The sequence below is a fragment of the Aricia agestis genome, chromosome 10, assembly GCF_905147365.1.
Source record: "Aricia agestis chromosome 10, ilAriAges1.1, whole genome shotgun sequence".
Classification (NCBI taxonomy): domain Eukaryota; kingdom Metazoa; phylum Arthropoda; class Insecta; order Lepidoptera; family Lycaenidae; genus Aricia; species Aricia agestis.
Window position 1 is genome coordinate 10,470,889 of NC_056415.1, and position 17,458 is coordinate 10,488,346.

Consider the following 17,458-nt stretch of genomic DNA (forward strand, 5'->3'; position numbering starts at 1 on the left):
TCTGGGACTCAGCTGATCTCAGACTGGCCGTTTAAACATTGTCTAATAGTATCTTAAAATTAAAAAAAAAAACAATAATCCATTTTCAATTTGTCAACTTCTTGTCAACAGACTTCAACCATAAATAAAAGAGTATAATTCGTATGTATAGGCTTGTCACTCAAAAATCTGTCATTTTTCCTAGTAGTAGTGTCGTAGTGTGTGTATCGTTTTATTTGCTACAAATTTATATGATAAAAGCATCATTTTAAAATAATATTAGCTCGATGCACTCCTTCACCATATAAACTATAACTGTGCGAAATTTCATGCACCTACAGTTCCCCATTTTTCGTAAAAAGGATTACAAAGTTTTTGTCTCACGTATTATTAATAATTATGGGGCTTATGTCAAAATCTTAATTTAATAACAATTAATTAATTAATGTTCGTCCCTTAGTGCGGCAGTTAAAGTCGTAAACTAGAACTGTTTGCGACTGTTCATGTTTCCAAACAAATGTTTTGTCGTTTGTTCATTGTGATATTTATTGTGCACTAGATGTCACCCGTACTGTTACTTCGTATATGGGGCATTTATTTTCATAAAACATACATACAAGATGTTAGTGTAAACACCGTTATCCTTGAAACCATTAAATGAGCCCGTGAAAATGAACAACTTTTTCTATTAGAACAATGCTGGGAACTCAAAAAAATCCGTCTTCATACCCATACAAATTGCCGATCCGAGCATCCGTATGGTTATGAAGACGGCATTTTTTTTTTTGAGTTCTCAGCATTGTTCTGATAGAAAAAGTTGTTCATTTTGACGGGCTCATTAGATGGTTTCAAGGATAACGGTATTTAGACTATCACACTGTATATAATGTATAACTGAGGATATTTTACTCTCCTTAAACCACGAAGGTTTATCCAAGATACACTCTACTTTCTCGTTACTCAAATCATACTCGTACTAAATATACCAAACCAGTATACTATACCAGTACATATTATAATATACCCATCCAAATCGGTTTAACGGTTTTAAACATGAAAAGGTAACAGGCTAATACACATTTTGACTCATTTGACTTAATACATATACCGTAGCTGACATATTTGTATAATCTCTTTTTAACTTATTGTTAATTATCAATTAATAATAGAGTCAAAGTCGAAGTCGACGAGTTTTTTAAAAGGCTTTTTTATTTTTTATTTTATTTTTATTTTATTTAATAGAGTCGAAAGTTTCATGTTATTTACAGCTAGAGTCGAAAGTATTAACAGATAGAGTCGAAAGTTGTGCACTCCACCACTATACTGAATCTGTCTTCAAGTGTACATGCAATTTTACATTCCAAACTGATCCTGACCCAGTTGGAACGGAATATTATCAGAAATATAACAGAACGATGTCAGCACTCATATCGCACAACCTCGACTATATATAGAGCACGCGATCACGGCTGCGGCTAGATCTTGGTGTTTAATTCACACTGTAATTAAAACTTAGACATAGGTTACACGGCATTGGCATCAGTTCAGTCCATCAGTCTGGTCCAGACTGACGGAAGAATGATTGTGTAACCGTTTGATTGACGGACTGTTTTTTTTTTATTATGTACTTTCCGGTCATCATTTTGGCGTCAGACTGATGGACTGAACTGATGCTAGACTGACCGTGTAACCGTACTGCCCTAAGTACCTTGGGCATTATGATTGCCACCATGATTGTACAACTGTCGAGAGAGTGAAAATTGACGTCGATCATCACCAATCATAGAGGAACTAGACGACGCCCGCAACTCCGTTACGCCAAGATTCGTTTATCGCGCGGGAACCGTACATTCTTCCGTGATAAAAAGTATCCTATATCCTTTCCCAAGACTCAACTCTCACTTTTACTTTTATTTCAAAATCAAAATATTTATTGCTAAATAGGTTAACAAAGTTAACACTTTTAGAACGCCTACATGAGGCCTACCACCGGTTCGGGAACTAACCCGGCGAGAAGAACTGGCGTAAGAAACTCGCACGGGGCCATATTGTACTAAAAAGTTGTAAAATTACTAAAGTAACTTAAACTAATTTACAAAAAACATGTAAAAATGTGTTATATTTATAAAGAAGCAGCTTACAGTCAGTCAGCTTATTTTTCCCAAGGTGTGCTGTCATCGAGAAAATCAGTAACCTTATAATAAGCCCTAGCACACAAACGTTCTTTAACAACTTTAAATTTATTAGTTGAAAGATTTGGACGTTTTCTGGGATTTTTTTATTTAGACGTATACATTGTTGTGCATTGATTGACCTTTGAAAGATTTGCTCACTTTGCTAAGCCTGGTTATTGGTATATCTAATTTGTGCTTATTCCTAGTGTTCCTGCAGTGATTTTTTTTTAATTTTACTTCACTTTTAGTTTTTAAATTATTTTCATTTTTTCTCACGTTAACACACAACATGTATTGAGAGATTACGGTCAGAATTCTTATTTCTTTAAACTTTTCTCTGAGAGATTAAAAGGATGACATTTTATAAATAGATCGTATAGCTCGATTCTGTAGCATAAATATTGTGTTAATATCAGCAGACCTTCCCCTTAATAGAATGCCGTAAGACATTCTACTATGAAAATAACTATAATAAACTATTTTTGCCGTGTCTTCATCACAAATTTCTCTAATTTTTCTGACTGCATATGCTGCGTAACTAAGCTTATCGGCTAGTTTGGCAATATGAGGACCCCACTGCAGTTTACATAGTAGTGTTAAGTACTCCTAAAAAACTCAGTAGTGTCAACAAGATTCATTATCTCATCATTTCATAGCAAATTGGTTTGGTTTTGCCTAACATTGGGCAAAGTCAACTTTATACATTTTGTTTTACTAGAATTTAGAAGTATCAGTTATTTAAAATTATGTACCTAATTATTGTAACTTCGTTTCGTCCCCACAGGACAGGCATTGCCTAGTGTGGGGATCCATTATCGCATTATATTATGTTAAAATATTTTGGCTAATAAATATTTGTATTTGTATTTACATTAAACCAATTTACTATTTTTAAGAAAGAGCACAATTTATTACTATTCTATTTTGGAGTGGACCTTTTACTATTGACATCAACCCTTTGAGTCCTGTTCCTCAAATAAGATGTCAAAAGGTTGAGTGGCGAGTCCCTTATGCCCTTATTATAATATTAGTATAGTATGGATGAGTTATCAATCATATTTATTTACTAACCGCACCATTCCAGCCGTACCGTACAACACCCCTGGTGCTGCCCGGCGCGAAGGTCCGCCGCGAGCCCGGACCCACAGAGAGCTACCTGCGCCACCACCCCAACCCCGCCATGCGCGCACCACCGCACCACGACTACAGGGACACGCTGATGAGGCAAAAGGTACGGTTACGCCGGGAGACAAAAACTAGTAGACATAGTAAGGGCTGCGACACACCGGAATGGCAGCGGCGAGGCGAGCACTTTCAGTGTCATATGATTTTAAACTTTATCTTTATTATTGTAATACAATATAGTATAGCTTGAGAAGTCGCGGCCGCCGGCGGCCGCCCGTGTCCGTGACTTCTCAAGCGATACCACTGCTGCACTATGTATTACAATAATGAAGAAAAAGTTTGAAATGATATGACGCTGAAAATGCTTGCCTCGCCGCTGCCATTCCGATGTAGCGCGGCCCTATGACTGATGACACATGACATCGCCGATCTTACGATCGCGAATCGCAATTCAAAAACTCAAATTTTACAATTGAATAGGTACTTAATAATCACAATATGATTCCGATAAGTTGTTTATTTAAGGTGTTCCCACATTTATCAGCACGCACACGCCGAACGCGCCGCATTTTAGAAACTGTTTTATAAAATGATGTGAAACCTCGCACATTCGCCCGCACCGTACTCGCTGCATTTCATGTATGCGGTGCGTTCTACGTGTACGGCGAGTACGACGCTGACAAATGTGCGATCAGCTTTAAAGATATTATAGCAAAAAAACTTTATTTTTTTTTGTTTAAATACAGAAATATAAAAAAAATATAGTTCCGCAAACTACTCTCTTTTTTCTGTAAATAGGTACTTATGTATGTAACAAAGTGAACCTTTAAAAATATGTACATAAAACACAAATTGTTGTAATATTTTACTGTATGTAGATGTACACTGACAATGCACATAACACCTTGTATGCACGTTATCAACTAACACTAAACAATGTGACAATAAACCTCTTTGTAAGGAAAGCAAGATGCCTGAATATTTCAGATATTTTCCATAAAAGGAAAGCATTCTTATCAATGTTTATGAGGAGTTTTAATTCATCACAAACATCGTAATTTTGAGAACAAAATTCTCGAATTCCTACAATTTAAACAATACATAATGAACACATTGTTAAATTAATTGGACACTTTAAATTACATATAATTGTACTACCAGGGAAATAGATTCATAGGCAGACGGTGAACCTACATTATTAGGTCGCGTTTTAACATGTCAATGTTAGCCATGATCTATCGACTGGCTTGACATAACCCATCTAAATAACGCTCCGCCATCTGCCTATGAATCAATTTCTGGGATAGTACCCACAAGTAGATTTCCACCAAACATCTTAACTGTCACACGAACACTGCAGTAGAGTGTAGACACAGCACAAGTAATATCTAGTTTGTGACGTCAGGTGGCCGAGTCGGTGTTGCAGCGAGTCGGCGAAGACCCTAATAAGGTTATGACGCGTGAGCTTCCGGCATGTCCAACATCGTAATGCTTGTACTGACTGACGATGCACTGATATGCTAAAGAGTTTCATACTAAAAAAGTTTCTCAAACTCCTAAATTGCGATTCAAGAAACTGTAGTCAGTGGCCTTAATTTGCGGGTAACTACATTAGCTTGTCTAAAGTCATGTTCTAAGGCTTGGCCTCCGAAACTGTAGCCAGTGATGTTGTGAGTTCGGATACAAATCACTGGGGTTGGTTTCAAACCATTCAAGGGTAGGACCCGGTAAATAAGCCCATATTATATTATTAGTCTACAGATTATTAAATACATATTCAAATAGCTATTAGTCTATGTTACAGATGTAGAGCCAGAATCTCTACCAAAAACAATATCTTATATCTTTTATAATGAAGAGTTTGCCTTGGGCCGATGTTAGAAAAAAAAAATATTTACATTCTCCTTCACTTCTGTTTGCTCAAGTAATCAAAGAGGATATAAACACAAGTAATCAGTGTATCGTCAGCCGGTTTCATTGTTGTATATTTCATGTCATTATCGTTGTATAGTGCTCGAGAAATTACCACCATATTCGTCGCTTCATCAGATCTTCGTCGTCGTGTAAATGCTATCATCTATATTATATTACAAGGTTCAAACACTTACGGATTTTGTCGCGGAGCACTTTTATTAATCCCGACGTTTCGGCTACTTTACAGCGGCCGTGGTAAGCTTGTAATATAATGAGTGATACTCGCGTAAACCTAAGAAATCATTATGCTATCATCTATAGTTTGATCGTATCATTTTCATACCATGCTACGTATATACATTTTCAGACTATTTTGAGGTCTCTTGATAATTTGAACATAAAACCTTTGTGACGGGTGCAAATATTTTCAGGGTTTTCAATTTTTTCCATTATTTCTCTATCAAAGTAAAGTTTCATAAATCGTTTTTTATAAAGTCATCAGGCCTCGTCCAGCAATTCGACGTGGAACTGACAATATTGTGACACTTGCAGGTGGTCCACAAGCAATTTAACTCGCCGATCAACCTATACTCCGAACAGAACATTGCCAACTCAATAAGGCAACAGACTTCTCCTCTTCCGTAAGTATCATTTGACAATGGAAAATTATTAATGGAATATCTTAAGATTTGATAAATAGATAGGATTAATTATAATATAGTAGTGTCATAGGCCAATTATTGGTCATTAGTGATGCGTAGAGTAGACTGGTTTGTATTCAAAATGAAACCACACTCAGTAGTCAATTACGCTATTAGCGAATAGAATATGTACACAAAACATACAAAAAATTTTATGTATTTCATTTTATTAGGAAAATTAAAAACCAATTGTACAAACGATTTTGCTAAATTTAACGGAACATATACTTAGTCAATTATTATCTAAGGCCATATTAGCTCTTCTTTTGATGACACAGCATTGAATCATAAATGATTAATAGTAATTAATTATTGATATAGCTATTTTGTTTATGAACCCATGACTGTAAACAGTTGAAGGTTGCTAGAGCTGATTTTAAAACTGACTTTCAAGAGCATGGCCGATTGCCAAGCGAAAATACCTGACATTCTAAATATTCCTAATTATACGACGCGCAGTAATAACTCTAGATAATAACAAATATTTCATAATACCGTTACACAATACTAGTCTATGTTCGTGACATTGGGATGAAAAGATGCAAATTTTTAAGACTACATAATATGAATAATATATATTTTTTTTTTTTATGAAATAAGGGGGCAAACGAGCAAACGGGTCACCTGATGGAAAGCAACTTCCGTCGCCCATGGACACTCGCAGCATCAGAAGAGCTGTAAGTGCGTTGCCGGATTTTAAGAGGGAATAGGGTAATAGGGGAGGGTAGGGAAGGGAAGGGAATAGTTGAGGGTAGGGAAGGGAATAGGGTAGGGGTAAGGGGATTGGGCCTCCGGTAAACTCACTCACTCGGCGAAACACAGCGCAAGCGCTGTTTCACGCCGGTTTTCTGTGAGAACGTGGTATTTATCCGGTCGAGCCGGCCCATTCGTGCCGAAGCATGGCTCTCCCACGTATATATATAAATGTCGATAATAAAGTCAACAAGAACACAACATTAATTTCATGAACAGTAGGTGGACCGCGAAGGATTCGGTCTAAATTTAGCAGTGTAAATTGGCACTAGATTAAAATATATAGATGAGATTTACTTGGTAGTGCACCTATTTTAGAAAATTGACTTAAATGTACCGTTTTCTGCCCAACTAGCTCTAACGGCTATTACGGGCGACCGAACGTGGTCAGGAGGCAAGTGTTCTATTAAACGTCGCTCAACTCGACGCCATCTTGTCGCATTAATGCTTATTTATGTTTATTTCACTTTCTCGTCTCTATAACCGAGGAGTAAACTTCGTTTCACTCGTCGTCACTTCATTAGATTAAGCTGTACTCTACTAGATTCTATTTAATATTTATTTAGCGTAAGAAACGTAGCTAGGACTTATTCTACACGATTAATGTTAGTATTTTTATTGACCTCACCTTCCTTAAAAACAAACACTAAATTCAACATTACTAATACACCCGGGGATGCGGGGACTGTTCTCTACTATTATTTGCGCCCGCTAACTGACTAAAAACTAACTCCCGCCCCGCCCCCACTGCCCGTGCCGTTGCCGCTGCTGCCGTCGCTGCCGTTGCCGCTACCGTTGCCGTTGCCGCTACCGTTGCTGCCACTACACAACAGACACAAGCCGACGCTAGTGTACGACCCGGCCAAGTCGGAGACGTACCGCGCGCTGCAGGAAGACAATCTCGGAGACGTAGTGCAGGAGGGTACGCCGGTACAGACCAAGGTCTTCACCGCGCCCACTACTAAGGTGAGGGATTAAAATAATTGTTTTTGTAGTTGGTAGGTTGATTGTGTGAGGTTTTGTTAACAAATTCGCTATCTTAACTATATAAAACCTTCGATCACAGTATTTGCCTTAATTGTCCAGTATTATTTTTCATCCCGGAAAAATTATAATTTATGTTGAAATATTTTATGTTGTGGCAACTCTATTAATATGTAGCGTAGCTAAATTAGACCTTGCTCCAAACTAAAATAATTAGCAATTTTTTTATAAATAAATAAGTAGTCAGTTTAGCAAAATTTCTTAATGTTTCCATGTATTAATTCCTGTTTTAAAACCTGTAATGCTTAAAACCTATATTAGGCAATCTAGCAAGACTGATTTAGTAATTTAGGTACTAAATTTCAATAAAAACAATAGACATCTAAAATGTATGTACATTTATTTTTTTCAGAAGCAGGCGCCGACTCCACGACCAAAGAAACCGGAAGTTCAACAACAACAGAAACCAAAACAGACTACCTTCGTAAGCGGTTTTACTTATCATTCTAAAACGCATGCGCGAATTCTCTAACCGTAGGGTGAAAAGAGCCATATTTTTTTCAGACATTACATTTTCACAACAACGCTCTAAAATTTTAATAGAGACTTTGATACCGCAGTGTTCTAAATTCCGTTATAAGTGAAAATCTTACATTTTACATTAAATGACAACCTTGCCCTTATACTATATGTATGTATTTTGATTTTTTCGTACAAGACTAATAATAATTTTAACCTCACTTTTAGTTGAAACATGGAAACTAGATGCAGTTTAAAAAAGTGTATATCTCAGAATATTCGCCACTTTAAACTGCTTCCAAACCTGACCCATTAATCGCCGAGAAACGTTTAAAATCATAGTAAAAAAGGATGGATTAATCTACAAAAGTATATATTATATATTTTATGTAATATATTCAAGCGGGAAGGGCGTATAAAAAATGTATTTTTTTATTAAAGAAGAAAATAGGTGTTAGTGCAATATTCGGAGTTTTGGAATAAAAATACAAAAGATTATTTCAGGATTTAATGAGGTACTTACATAGGCACGTGCAAATTTTCAGTTGTAGAGATCTATTTTCTTCTTAAAAAAACGTTTCTTTTTACGTCCTTCTGGCTTGAAGCCCGCGTTATAAACCTTTGAAAGCAACAACCAACAGTATCTTTTACGTAATTGTTGCAGGTGAATTCCTTACAGGAGGAGCACATTCAGCAGTCGAACTCGTTCAAGCGGCTCATGTACCACGTGCTCGGCGAGACGGAGTTCTAACGGGACGTCACACGTCACGTCATCGTGACGCCACACGCTTTGACGTCACAAGCGATGACTTCTGCCGATACTTCTCGATTAAAAAAAATATCGACTGATACAATAAGCGGACAGCGGCCACTCGGGCGGTCCCTATCGATAAAGACTAACATAGGATGCACTTGTATAGCTCCTGCGGTGTTTCGGTGATCTAATACTCGAGTATTAGTATATAAGTAGCGAACTCTAAGTGATTATTTGTTGTTGACAATGTACAGAGATTTTTGTTTAAATATTTATGAATATGTTGAGTGTAATGTCTAGTCACTGCGACCCGAGCTCCGGTCGATCATTTCGAAAATTATTTAAATAAAATATTTATTTTTAACAGTTCGTTTGTTTTATTTATAAACCTAACTGCCGCACTCAGAGTGGAACATTAATTACTTAAATGTAATTAATTCAAAATTTTGACATAAGTCTCATACATTATCTGTCAAACTCTTCATTAAATTGATGGTTAATCGTAATTAAATGCCTCTGAGTGCGGCGGTAAATCTATTTAAATAAATAATAGTCTGACAATTAACATTCAAAGCATTTCAAAGTTGTCTTATATCCTATATCTATAAAAAATATGCTTAAGAACTTTAAGAGCCCATATGACCCTAACTTGACTACATACTTTAACCTAGATCTCAAAATCTGTAAGGTCTAGAAAACTGATTTTTTGACACAAGTAACTTCAGTTCATAAAGATTAAATGCTCAAGACGAAAACACGATTACTCAAAAAATGCTCGATAGTTTCTTTTTTACAAAAAACCTTGTTTTAGACACATTTTTGCTTGGATCTTCGAAGTTTGCTGTCTTTTCTTTAATATTTTTTAATATCTAAAAAGGTATTGATAAAACCTAAATTTGCTCAAAACACTTTTTTCATAATCATTATAGTTCGTCTTTTATTCAAGTAAAACTAACTCGGCGATGATTCCGCGCCGTCCTTTTTCACCTGGCATATGAAAGACGGGCGTGAGTGTGAAGAGAGAAGGACGATGTTTGATTTTTAGAGTCAGGTGAGCTCTTAAAAAGTAATATTAATTCATAAAATCATAAATCATTCTACTTTACGTAGAGTGTGATGTAGCTAGTCTACGTAGTAGCTCGTAGAGCCTCTACGCCGTATCTCGTAGAGCCTCTACGTCACAGCTCGTAGAGCCTCTACGCCTTCGTAGTAATTCTACGAATATTTAATTTTATAGTAGCAATTATTAAATTTACTAATACAATACTTACCTAGATAAACTTTCTTGCAACGTTTACCCAGAATGTAGTACCGATTCAGTGAGGTGTCATTTTTGGCAATTTCACGTGCCTGGCTGCGAACAAATATTTCGTATCTCCTCTGAGGCGCCTACCGCCAGGAACTTTGATATCTCCACCCGCCAGGGATTGTAATTTATCACTGTTTCCAATTGTTTTTCTTTAAGTAGCGACCCAAAAGCGAACGTGAACGGAATTATAATTTATTTCAAGTATTTAAAAGTGATTATTTACGTGTACAAACAGAAATGGAAGGTAAGTAATTTATTTTTATCAGGTGTTGTAAACCTTTGGCTATATTGATCAATTTATTTTCGTTTTATTGTAGAACGGGATATTACATGCTAGTCATGTATAACGCCAAAAAATGTATCTACTTTTTATATCATTTTATAAACAAATAAACGTTGTTTAAGTGATAGTTTTTAATGAAATATCTGAATCCAACAAATCAAATCAAAAAAGGAAATGATGTATTCTACGAATAATAAAAACTAAGAAAGAGTAACTGCGTCAAAAAAATTGTTCCGCGAGCTACAAAAAGAAACCAGAATACAAGCATACTTTATGCAAAAAGAGACCCGCATACATGCATAATTTTGTGTAATTATACAAGTGACAATAACTATTGTAAGCTTCTTTTTTCGTAAATTTGAGCGTTAGTGTTTCATAACTATTGTCATATTTTAGTGTGCGAAAAGGAACCAAATTCAAAACGGTTGAAGTATAGGAGTTACGTTTCCTTAGTTTTTATTATTCGTGGATTATCCAAATACATCCATTTGAATAAAGGTTCATTTTGGCAGGGTAGTTCGCATTGAAAACTCTTTTATTCGACAGTGGAGTGAAAGCGGAGCACCCACAATTTTTTAGTGGGTAGACACTAAGACTACCATCTTACCACACTCTCGCCGGGTTAATAACACTACCAACTTATATAATAGTTTATTACTTATATATATTATAATATTAATTTTTTGAAACTTTTATGACATTTATTATTATGATGTGTGTTGTATGTCTGTCTAACGCCTGACAATTACGAGGATCCACATAATACCAGGGATAGTGGTACAGTATCCTGTACCATGATCATTTACCTGAGTGGAGTCCTTTTCGACAACTTTTCGCGCTGCACTGCCCTATACCGAAGCACGTAGTCGCGTCGTGCCACAAAAATTATTTTACTGTGGAATATGCACCGCAAAAATTTAAAATTCAACTAAGTATTTGTTTACTTTTCAACTATGTTTTTTTCTGTTATATGTGGTAAGGCCTAGTATGCTTTTTTTTTGTTTCGTCTTTATTGCTGTATGTGTGCTTGTGTACTGCAGTGTATTGTGAATTTGATGTCGAATAAATGTATATTATTATTATTATTATAACTTTAGAAATGTTTGTTTCATACCCGTGCGAAGCAGGGGCGGCTGCTAGTTAGTTATAAGAATAAATTATGTTGATGTGAGATTTTGCTGGTGTTGGCGTTATATATTTATAAAATGTTTAGGACTCCTGAAGTGTAAGTTTTTATGCAATATCCTAAAATACGTGACAAATAAAGCCACTTTCATTGAGGGGAAACCTCTGAAAAATGTAATTTCATCATAGTTTTACAGGTAAACATTTTATCTCCTCTCGGCCATACAGAAAAGCTACCCATGATGCTTATCGGTGACATCCGCACGGAAACGGTTAAGCTTGCGCAGCTCGTAGCTTTGTGTCTACTTTTAAATTATAGACAACTGATATAGTAATGTCACATTACGCATATATTATGAATAATATGCATTATGCATGAATATGTAACCAGAATTGTGTGACTCCTAAAACTACATTATGTTATATTATGTAGGTATGGTGAACTGACTTTCAGTTATCTATTTCTACGTAGCAGTTCTACGTCGACGTAACAGTATCACGTAGACCTTCTACAACACCGTAGCATTTTTTCGTAGTAGGTCTACAACAACCTAGATTTTGCTGTGAAGCCAGAATAAGAAAACATCTTTAAAAACTCAGTTCAGATAAAAATTAATAACATTGTATAAAATTCATCGATCTATTTATTGTAGTACATAGGTAGGTATAGTAGTAAAAAAATAAGCCGTAAGTCTCAAAATAACTATATTTTAACCCAGAAATAACAATTTCGTGTAACAAATTAAATACAGTCTTACGAATTTTATAAGTACACGGATCAATTAAGTAAGAACAATTTTGAGCAAAAACTAAAAAGAATATACATTCGCAATATACAGACACGGTCGCTATGTATGTTTGTACGTGCAATGAAATTATAATCCGTAAAATAAACGCTAAATAAGGCACTACTTACAGTACAATAAACTTAACGCTTTGGAATCTATTTTACAAAGAAATGAATATTCAATATTACGTACAAGTAAAATATTTTACACGGTATGTATACACTTAATAAGAAGCTTTATTTACAAATTACACACTTAAGTTTAAATAGCGTAAAACGTACGTATTTATTGAGTGATAGGATTCGACGAAATACACAAAAACATTCTGCTGTTATGTGCCTCTAAACCGGATCACACTGAAAAGAAGACATCAATACACTTTCTTTCTTAGTAAAACAGATATTTACGGAGCGTAATAGCTATTCCAAGCTCATTGTCTACGTCACGTGACTTTTCCAACGTGTCAGATATGTCTGGCACGTTGAAAAAGTCCCGCAGACTGCAGACAAGTATACTTATACGCTGCGTAAACATTTCGCTTAGTAAGAGTAGGTAAGAGGGTAAAATTCGAAGTATTAATTGAGGTGTAAGTAAATTGAGTGATAAACACATTAATCCATAGAAAATATACAATGGAGACAAAATTATCGGTATTTTAAGTCTAAATAGAAGTAGTTCGGATAAGCCTATCTACATCGTACAATTGCATCGTTGAATGGATTATTGAGCTTTCAATTCATCTTTTTAATGGACGCATGAATGCCCTAGTTTTCTAGATAAGTCAAAATTTATACCACTGACGATTATTTTTACCCCTGGCCTGGCAAATCTACGCGCACTAGAATTTTAAAGGGCATGAGATCATATAACTTTATCGAACAAAAAAAGGAACCAAAAATTGCATTACTCATCAATTTCCATAACTCGATGTTATTACACAGAGATAAGCCAAATGACGTTATAAAAATTGTAAATAAATTTAAATCTTTTCAGTCAATAATTTTAAACTCAGAAATATTACGTTCAGTGCACATGTAACAGACCAATTTTATTAATTGATCAACTTTATAACTTGCAATATTGCACTGGCATCAGTCCTTACATTTTTAATAGCCAAAATTGTTTTTTTATTATCTTTCTGAACTTTTAATAGCAAGGGTCAGCAGGTGATCTTTGGAATAATTTCAGTCTCTTGCGAGCTTACAGCAAATTGTAGTTTTAACTCGATGTTACAATAATGTGATTGGGGCTATTTCTTAACATTAGGGATAATAATTTTATAATTAAATGTCACTTTTAGTCCAGCTTTACGTGTCTTTAGTTAGTTTAATTAAACGTCAAATATTAAAAGCAATTTCTCCAAAATACTTCACTATTCTTTAATTCTCCTCTAAAGGTACAGTTCTGGGCACCGCGACAGTCGTAAACCGCGCGCGACCTACGACTGTCGTCGGCCGCTAGCGACATTAGTCATTGTATGAAAATGTATGGCACTGTTTCTAACTTTGACAGACGCACGCGGCCGACGACAGTCGTAGGCCGCGCGGCTTACGAATGTCGCGATGCACGGAATTGTACCTTTAGGGCTATAAGTAATTATAACTCACCGGGAAGTCAACGCGACGTAGCCAGTGACATTACCATGACACCTCTACGTCGCTGCAAAGCGCTGTTTTTAAATTACTGTTTACTTAACTTTAAGAAAAACACCGCTTTGCGGCGACTTAGAGACGCCAGACGTTGCTTGGACGTTGCCATGGTAACATCACTGGCTACGTCGCGTTGGCTTCCCGGTGAGTTATAGCCCTAAGGGCCGACCCACACGTACCACAACCACACCACGTCGCAACGACAAAATGTCGTCAAGCAGTGGTTACGTGTGAATGGTGTCGCTGCAGCTTTTTGTAGTTGCTTTGTGGTACCAACTAAAATGTCGGCGTGTGTGTCGCCAGTAGTTGCGATGTGGTTACGTACGAAAGTCAATGAAATGAAGGGGGGGAGAGGCATAGCGATGTGGTCGGCCACTAGTTCGCTTGTGGTTGCGATGTGGTCGGTATGTCCACCGCCCAATCACGTGGTGTGCGGTTGTCGTGTGGTTGTGGTACATGTGGGTTGGCCCTTAGCCTCATTGCGTTCGATTCCCAATGAAAAACACTCAACAAGTTATCTTTAACTAGTTGGGTTATGACAATGTCCAAACAAGATTCGGTTCACTGTGAAATCAGCACTGGTCATCATGTAGGAGTCATTTGATGTACTATCAGAGAAGTTGATTCCTAGGCAGATGGCGGACCTAAGTAATTTTGTCGCGTTAAGCTAAACCCATTGACATGATCCGACCAAATGACGTTGGTCTGCCAACTGCTCAATTTCCTCGATGGTACTAAGCACTGTTTGTTCACGAACTTATATGGTGGAACCAGGGTAAGTTACCGTCAGTAAGCATTATAAAAAAACTACTTAAGAAGTAACAAATAGTAATGCTAAATAGGGATGTTTAAGAAAGAAGCGACAGCTAGGTTCACAACATAATATCTCTAACACATTATTAGAGTTATTAATATTATGCCCCGATCCTATATAACTCGCTTCACCCACAGGCCACAATCAAATAAATTCAAAGTAAAAAAGTAGGACAAACGTAAAAGTGACATTTATATAAGTACTCAATTCGCTACGTCGAGTCCGATTGGTTAGGCCCGGTTTTTGAAGTTTTTGACATGTTTACGCCTCTAGTACACTGACGCTGCGAAACGCGAAACAGCGGCGAACCGACATGCTGTCTCACTCGCCACACGGCAATGCGTTATATGGCATCTCGCTCTATTCCTGTTTCGCAGATATTTCGCGTTTCCAAGCGTCGTCGGTGTACTAGAGCGTCCTTGATTGTCTAACGAGCCGAAATACCGTTTCTGATTGGTGAGCAATCAGAAACGGTATTGAAAAGATTAATTTTATCAAAACGAATTTCAAAAACCGGGCATCGGGCGCGTAACGAAGAAAGCCTTAACATTTTAGCACCAAATATAAAAACTATTTTACCTATCTAACATACAATTAAGATTACTATCTAAACGCTGGCTACATTATCGATAGTACAAACGAAAGGGGGACCTAGTACAAACTTGATACTGTGAATTTAATGCTATTGAATAATATTGTCAAGTTTCATCATTTACACGTTAGCTAATATTGCACATCGACACAGAACTAATCACAATACTAAAGCACGCATGACCACCGTATGATTTATGAGCTTGTCTAGGAAAAAATAATAGTAACAAGCTTTTAAAAATTATGGACATAATTTTGTCTGTTTCACATTTAACAAATTCATTTTAGGAGATTATTCATAACATTTTAAAACAAAAAAACAGTTTTACCCACTGACATCCATTGTACAAGTACGCTGGACTTATGATACCCACCTGCTTTTTGTGCCTATTTGAAGCGGAATCAGCGCCCCCAATGCGGGGGAAGAGAACTAAATCTGACGTAACTTGCAAATGTCTGCTTAATCGTTATTGGTTGTCATCACTAGTATTAGTTCCAAATACTCTCACTACTGCTATCAGCGCCAATATGGCGACATTCAAACGTCATTTTTACGTCAGATTTAGTTCCCTCCCCTCGCATTGGGGGCGCTGATACCGCTTCAAATAGGCACAAAAAATAGCTGTCATTTCAAAAGGTATTATTTATATTTCATTTCATAAGTCCAGCGTACTTGTATAATGGAGGACAGTGGCTGTACCACAATTAGTAATACATGAGTCATGACACAACAAGTGAAACATAACAGAATTTTATGATACTTTTCCGCCATTTTACACTTCTTATGCGCTTAGTCATTTGTCCAAAAGCTGATGAAATGTGTAATTGATTTTGCAAAATAAATATATTTTTAATTGTTTCCTATTTTATACATGCGGTGGTCATAATACACATGCAGGCCTATATTAATAACGCTCAAGTATGGTCTTGATTCTTGGTGTTACTCCTTAAAACAATAAGAAAAGGCTTATATTATAAATTCGTGAAACACATCAATTACTAAAAGACTGGAACATACAAAAAGGACACATACAATATAATGTTAAAATAAAGTAGAATATATTCTACTTCCAATTTTAGCCAAAGCTACTCGAAAGTTTTCGAAAACACCCAAACAATTCAGTTTTAAAATTGAGACTAAGAAATTTCTATTTGTGTTTTAGTATTATCTATTCATATTCAGATATAGGTCAATAGATCAATATTTAAACACAAATAAAAACACGCACACAAATGTGGATGTGGAAAAAAATTCAAGTAGCCTACAATCCTGACTCATGATTCATTTCTATGAACATAATTTTCGTATACTTAACCGTTTCTTAACAATTCAGAACAATAATATTTGAAATTCCATATATTTCATACATAACCGTTTATCCAAACTGTGGACCATACCCATTATATCTATTTTATTGCATACATATAATTTTAAAGGTGATGCTGGAACCAAAAAATTGAGAATCATACAATCGTTCAATGTTCACATTAGAGGACATAAATACCTAAAGGCTAGAATGTTCTGATTGATTTAAAAGAAAGGCATTTAGAAGATGTCGATAGTTATAATTATTTTTAATTTAAGCATAACAGACAATATGTAGTCAAGTTACCAAGTAATAAAGATGGTTGATAGAATTTAGTTTACAACATACATATTTAAATAACAACTTATTAATGTGGACGTAAAATAAATGCATGCATAAGTAAAGAAGCATAAAAAACTATACATGACAAAATAGAGAGAAATTAATTAATGGAGAGAGCTACCTTGCAACTAGGAAGGGAGGTTATGAGATTCTACTACTAGCTCATCTAAGCTTAGTTTTGTTACTGGTGTTTAGTGTTTACTATAGGTATGTGTAAAGTATATGGTAGGCCTGTGTGTGTAATTCAACCTTACAGAAATGCCATCGAAAATAGACCCATGCAAATTGCATATTTTGACGCTTAAGAAGTAAATCGATGGATACTTTATACATTTTATAATGACACT

At 35.9% G+C, this 17,458-nt stretch overlaps 1 protein-coding gene and 1 long non-coding RNA gene across 12 annotated transcripts in view; one reads left to right on the plus strand and one right to left on the minus strand.

Moving 5' to 3' along the window:
- The window catches only part of LOC121730946 (PDZ and LIM domain protein 3), a 29,191-nt gene extending 19,922 nt beyond the window's left edge, over positions 1-9,269 (plus strand). For 7 of the 11 annotated variants that reach the window (XM_042120181.1, XM_042120190.1, XM_042120180.1 and 4 more), the window contains 7 exons: positions 3,238-3,384; positions 4,684-4,728; positions 5,745-5,833; positions 7,002-7,040; positions 7,480-7,612; positions 8,043-8,114; positions 8,814-9,269. In XM_042120181.1, the coding sequence (XP_041976115.1) occupies positions 3,238-3,384; positions 4,684-4,728; positions 5,745-5,833; positions 7,002-7,040; positions 7,480-7,612; positions 8,043-8,114; positions 8,814-8,900 (612 nt within the window). In that variant the 3' untranslated portion in view covers positions 8,901-9,269. The remainder of the gene's footprint in view (positions 1-3,237; positions 3,385-4,683; positions 4,729-5,744; positions 5,834-7,001; positions 7,041-7,479; positions 7,613-8,042; positions 8,115-8,813) is intronic. The other 4 variants (XM_042120182.1, XM_042120185.1, XM_042120184.1 and 1 more) reach the window with 4 other exon arrangements.
- Positions 4,844-8,760, minus strand: LOC121730950. The gene is made up of 3 exons (XR_006036170.1): positions 8,681-8,760; positions 6,402-6,405; positions 4,844-4,854 (listed from the first exon to the last, which is right to left on the minus strand). It is a non-coding gene; the product is annotated as an uncharacterized LOC121730950 (long non-coding RNA).
- Positions 9,270-17,458: the final 8,189 nt, after the last annotated feature.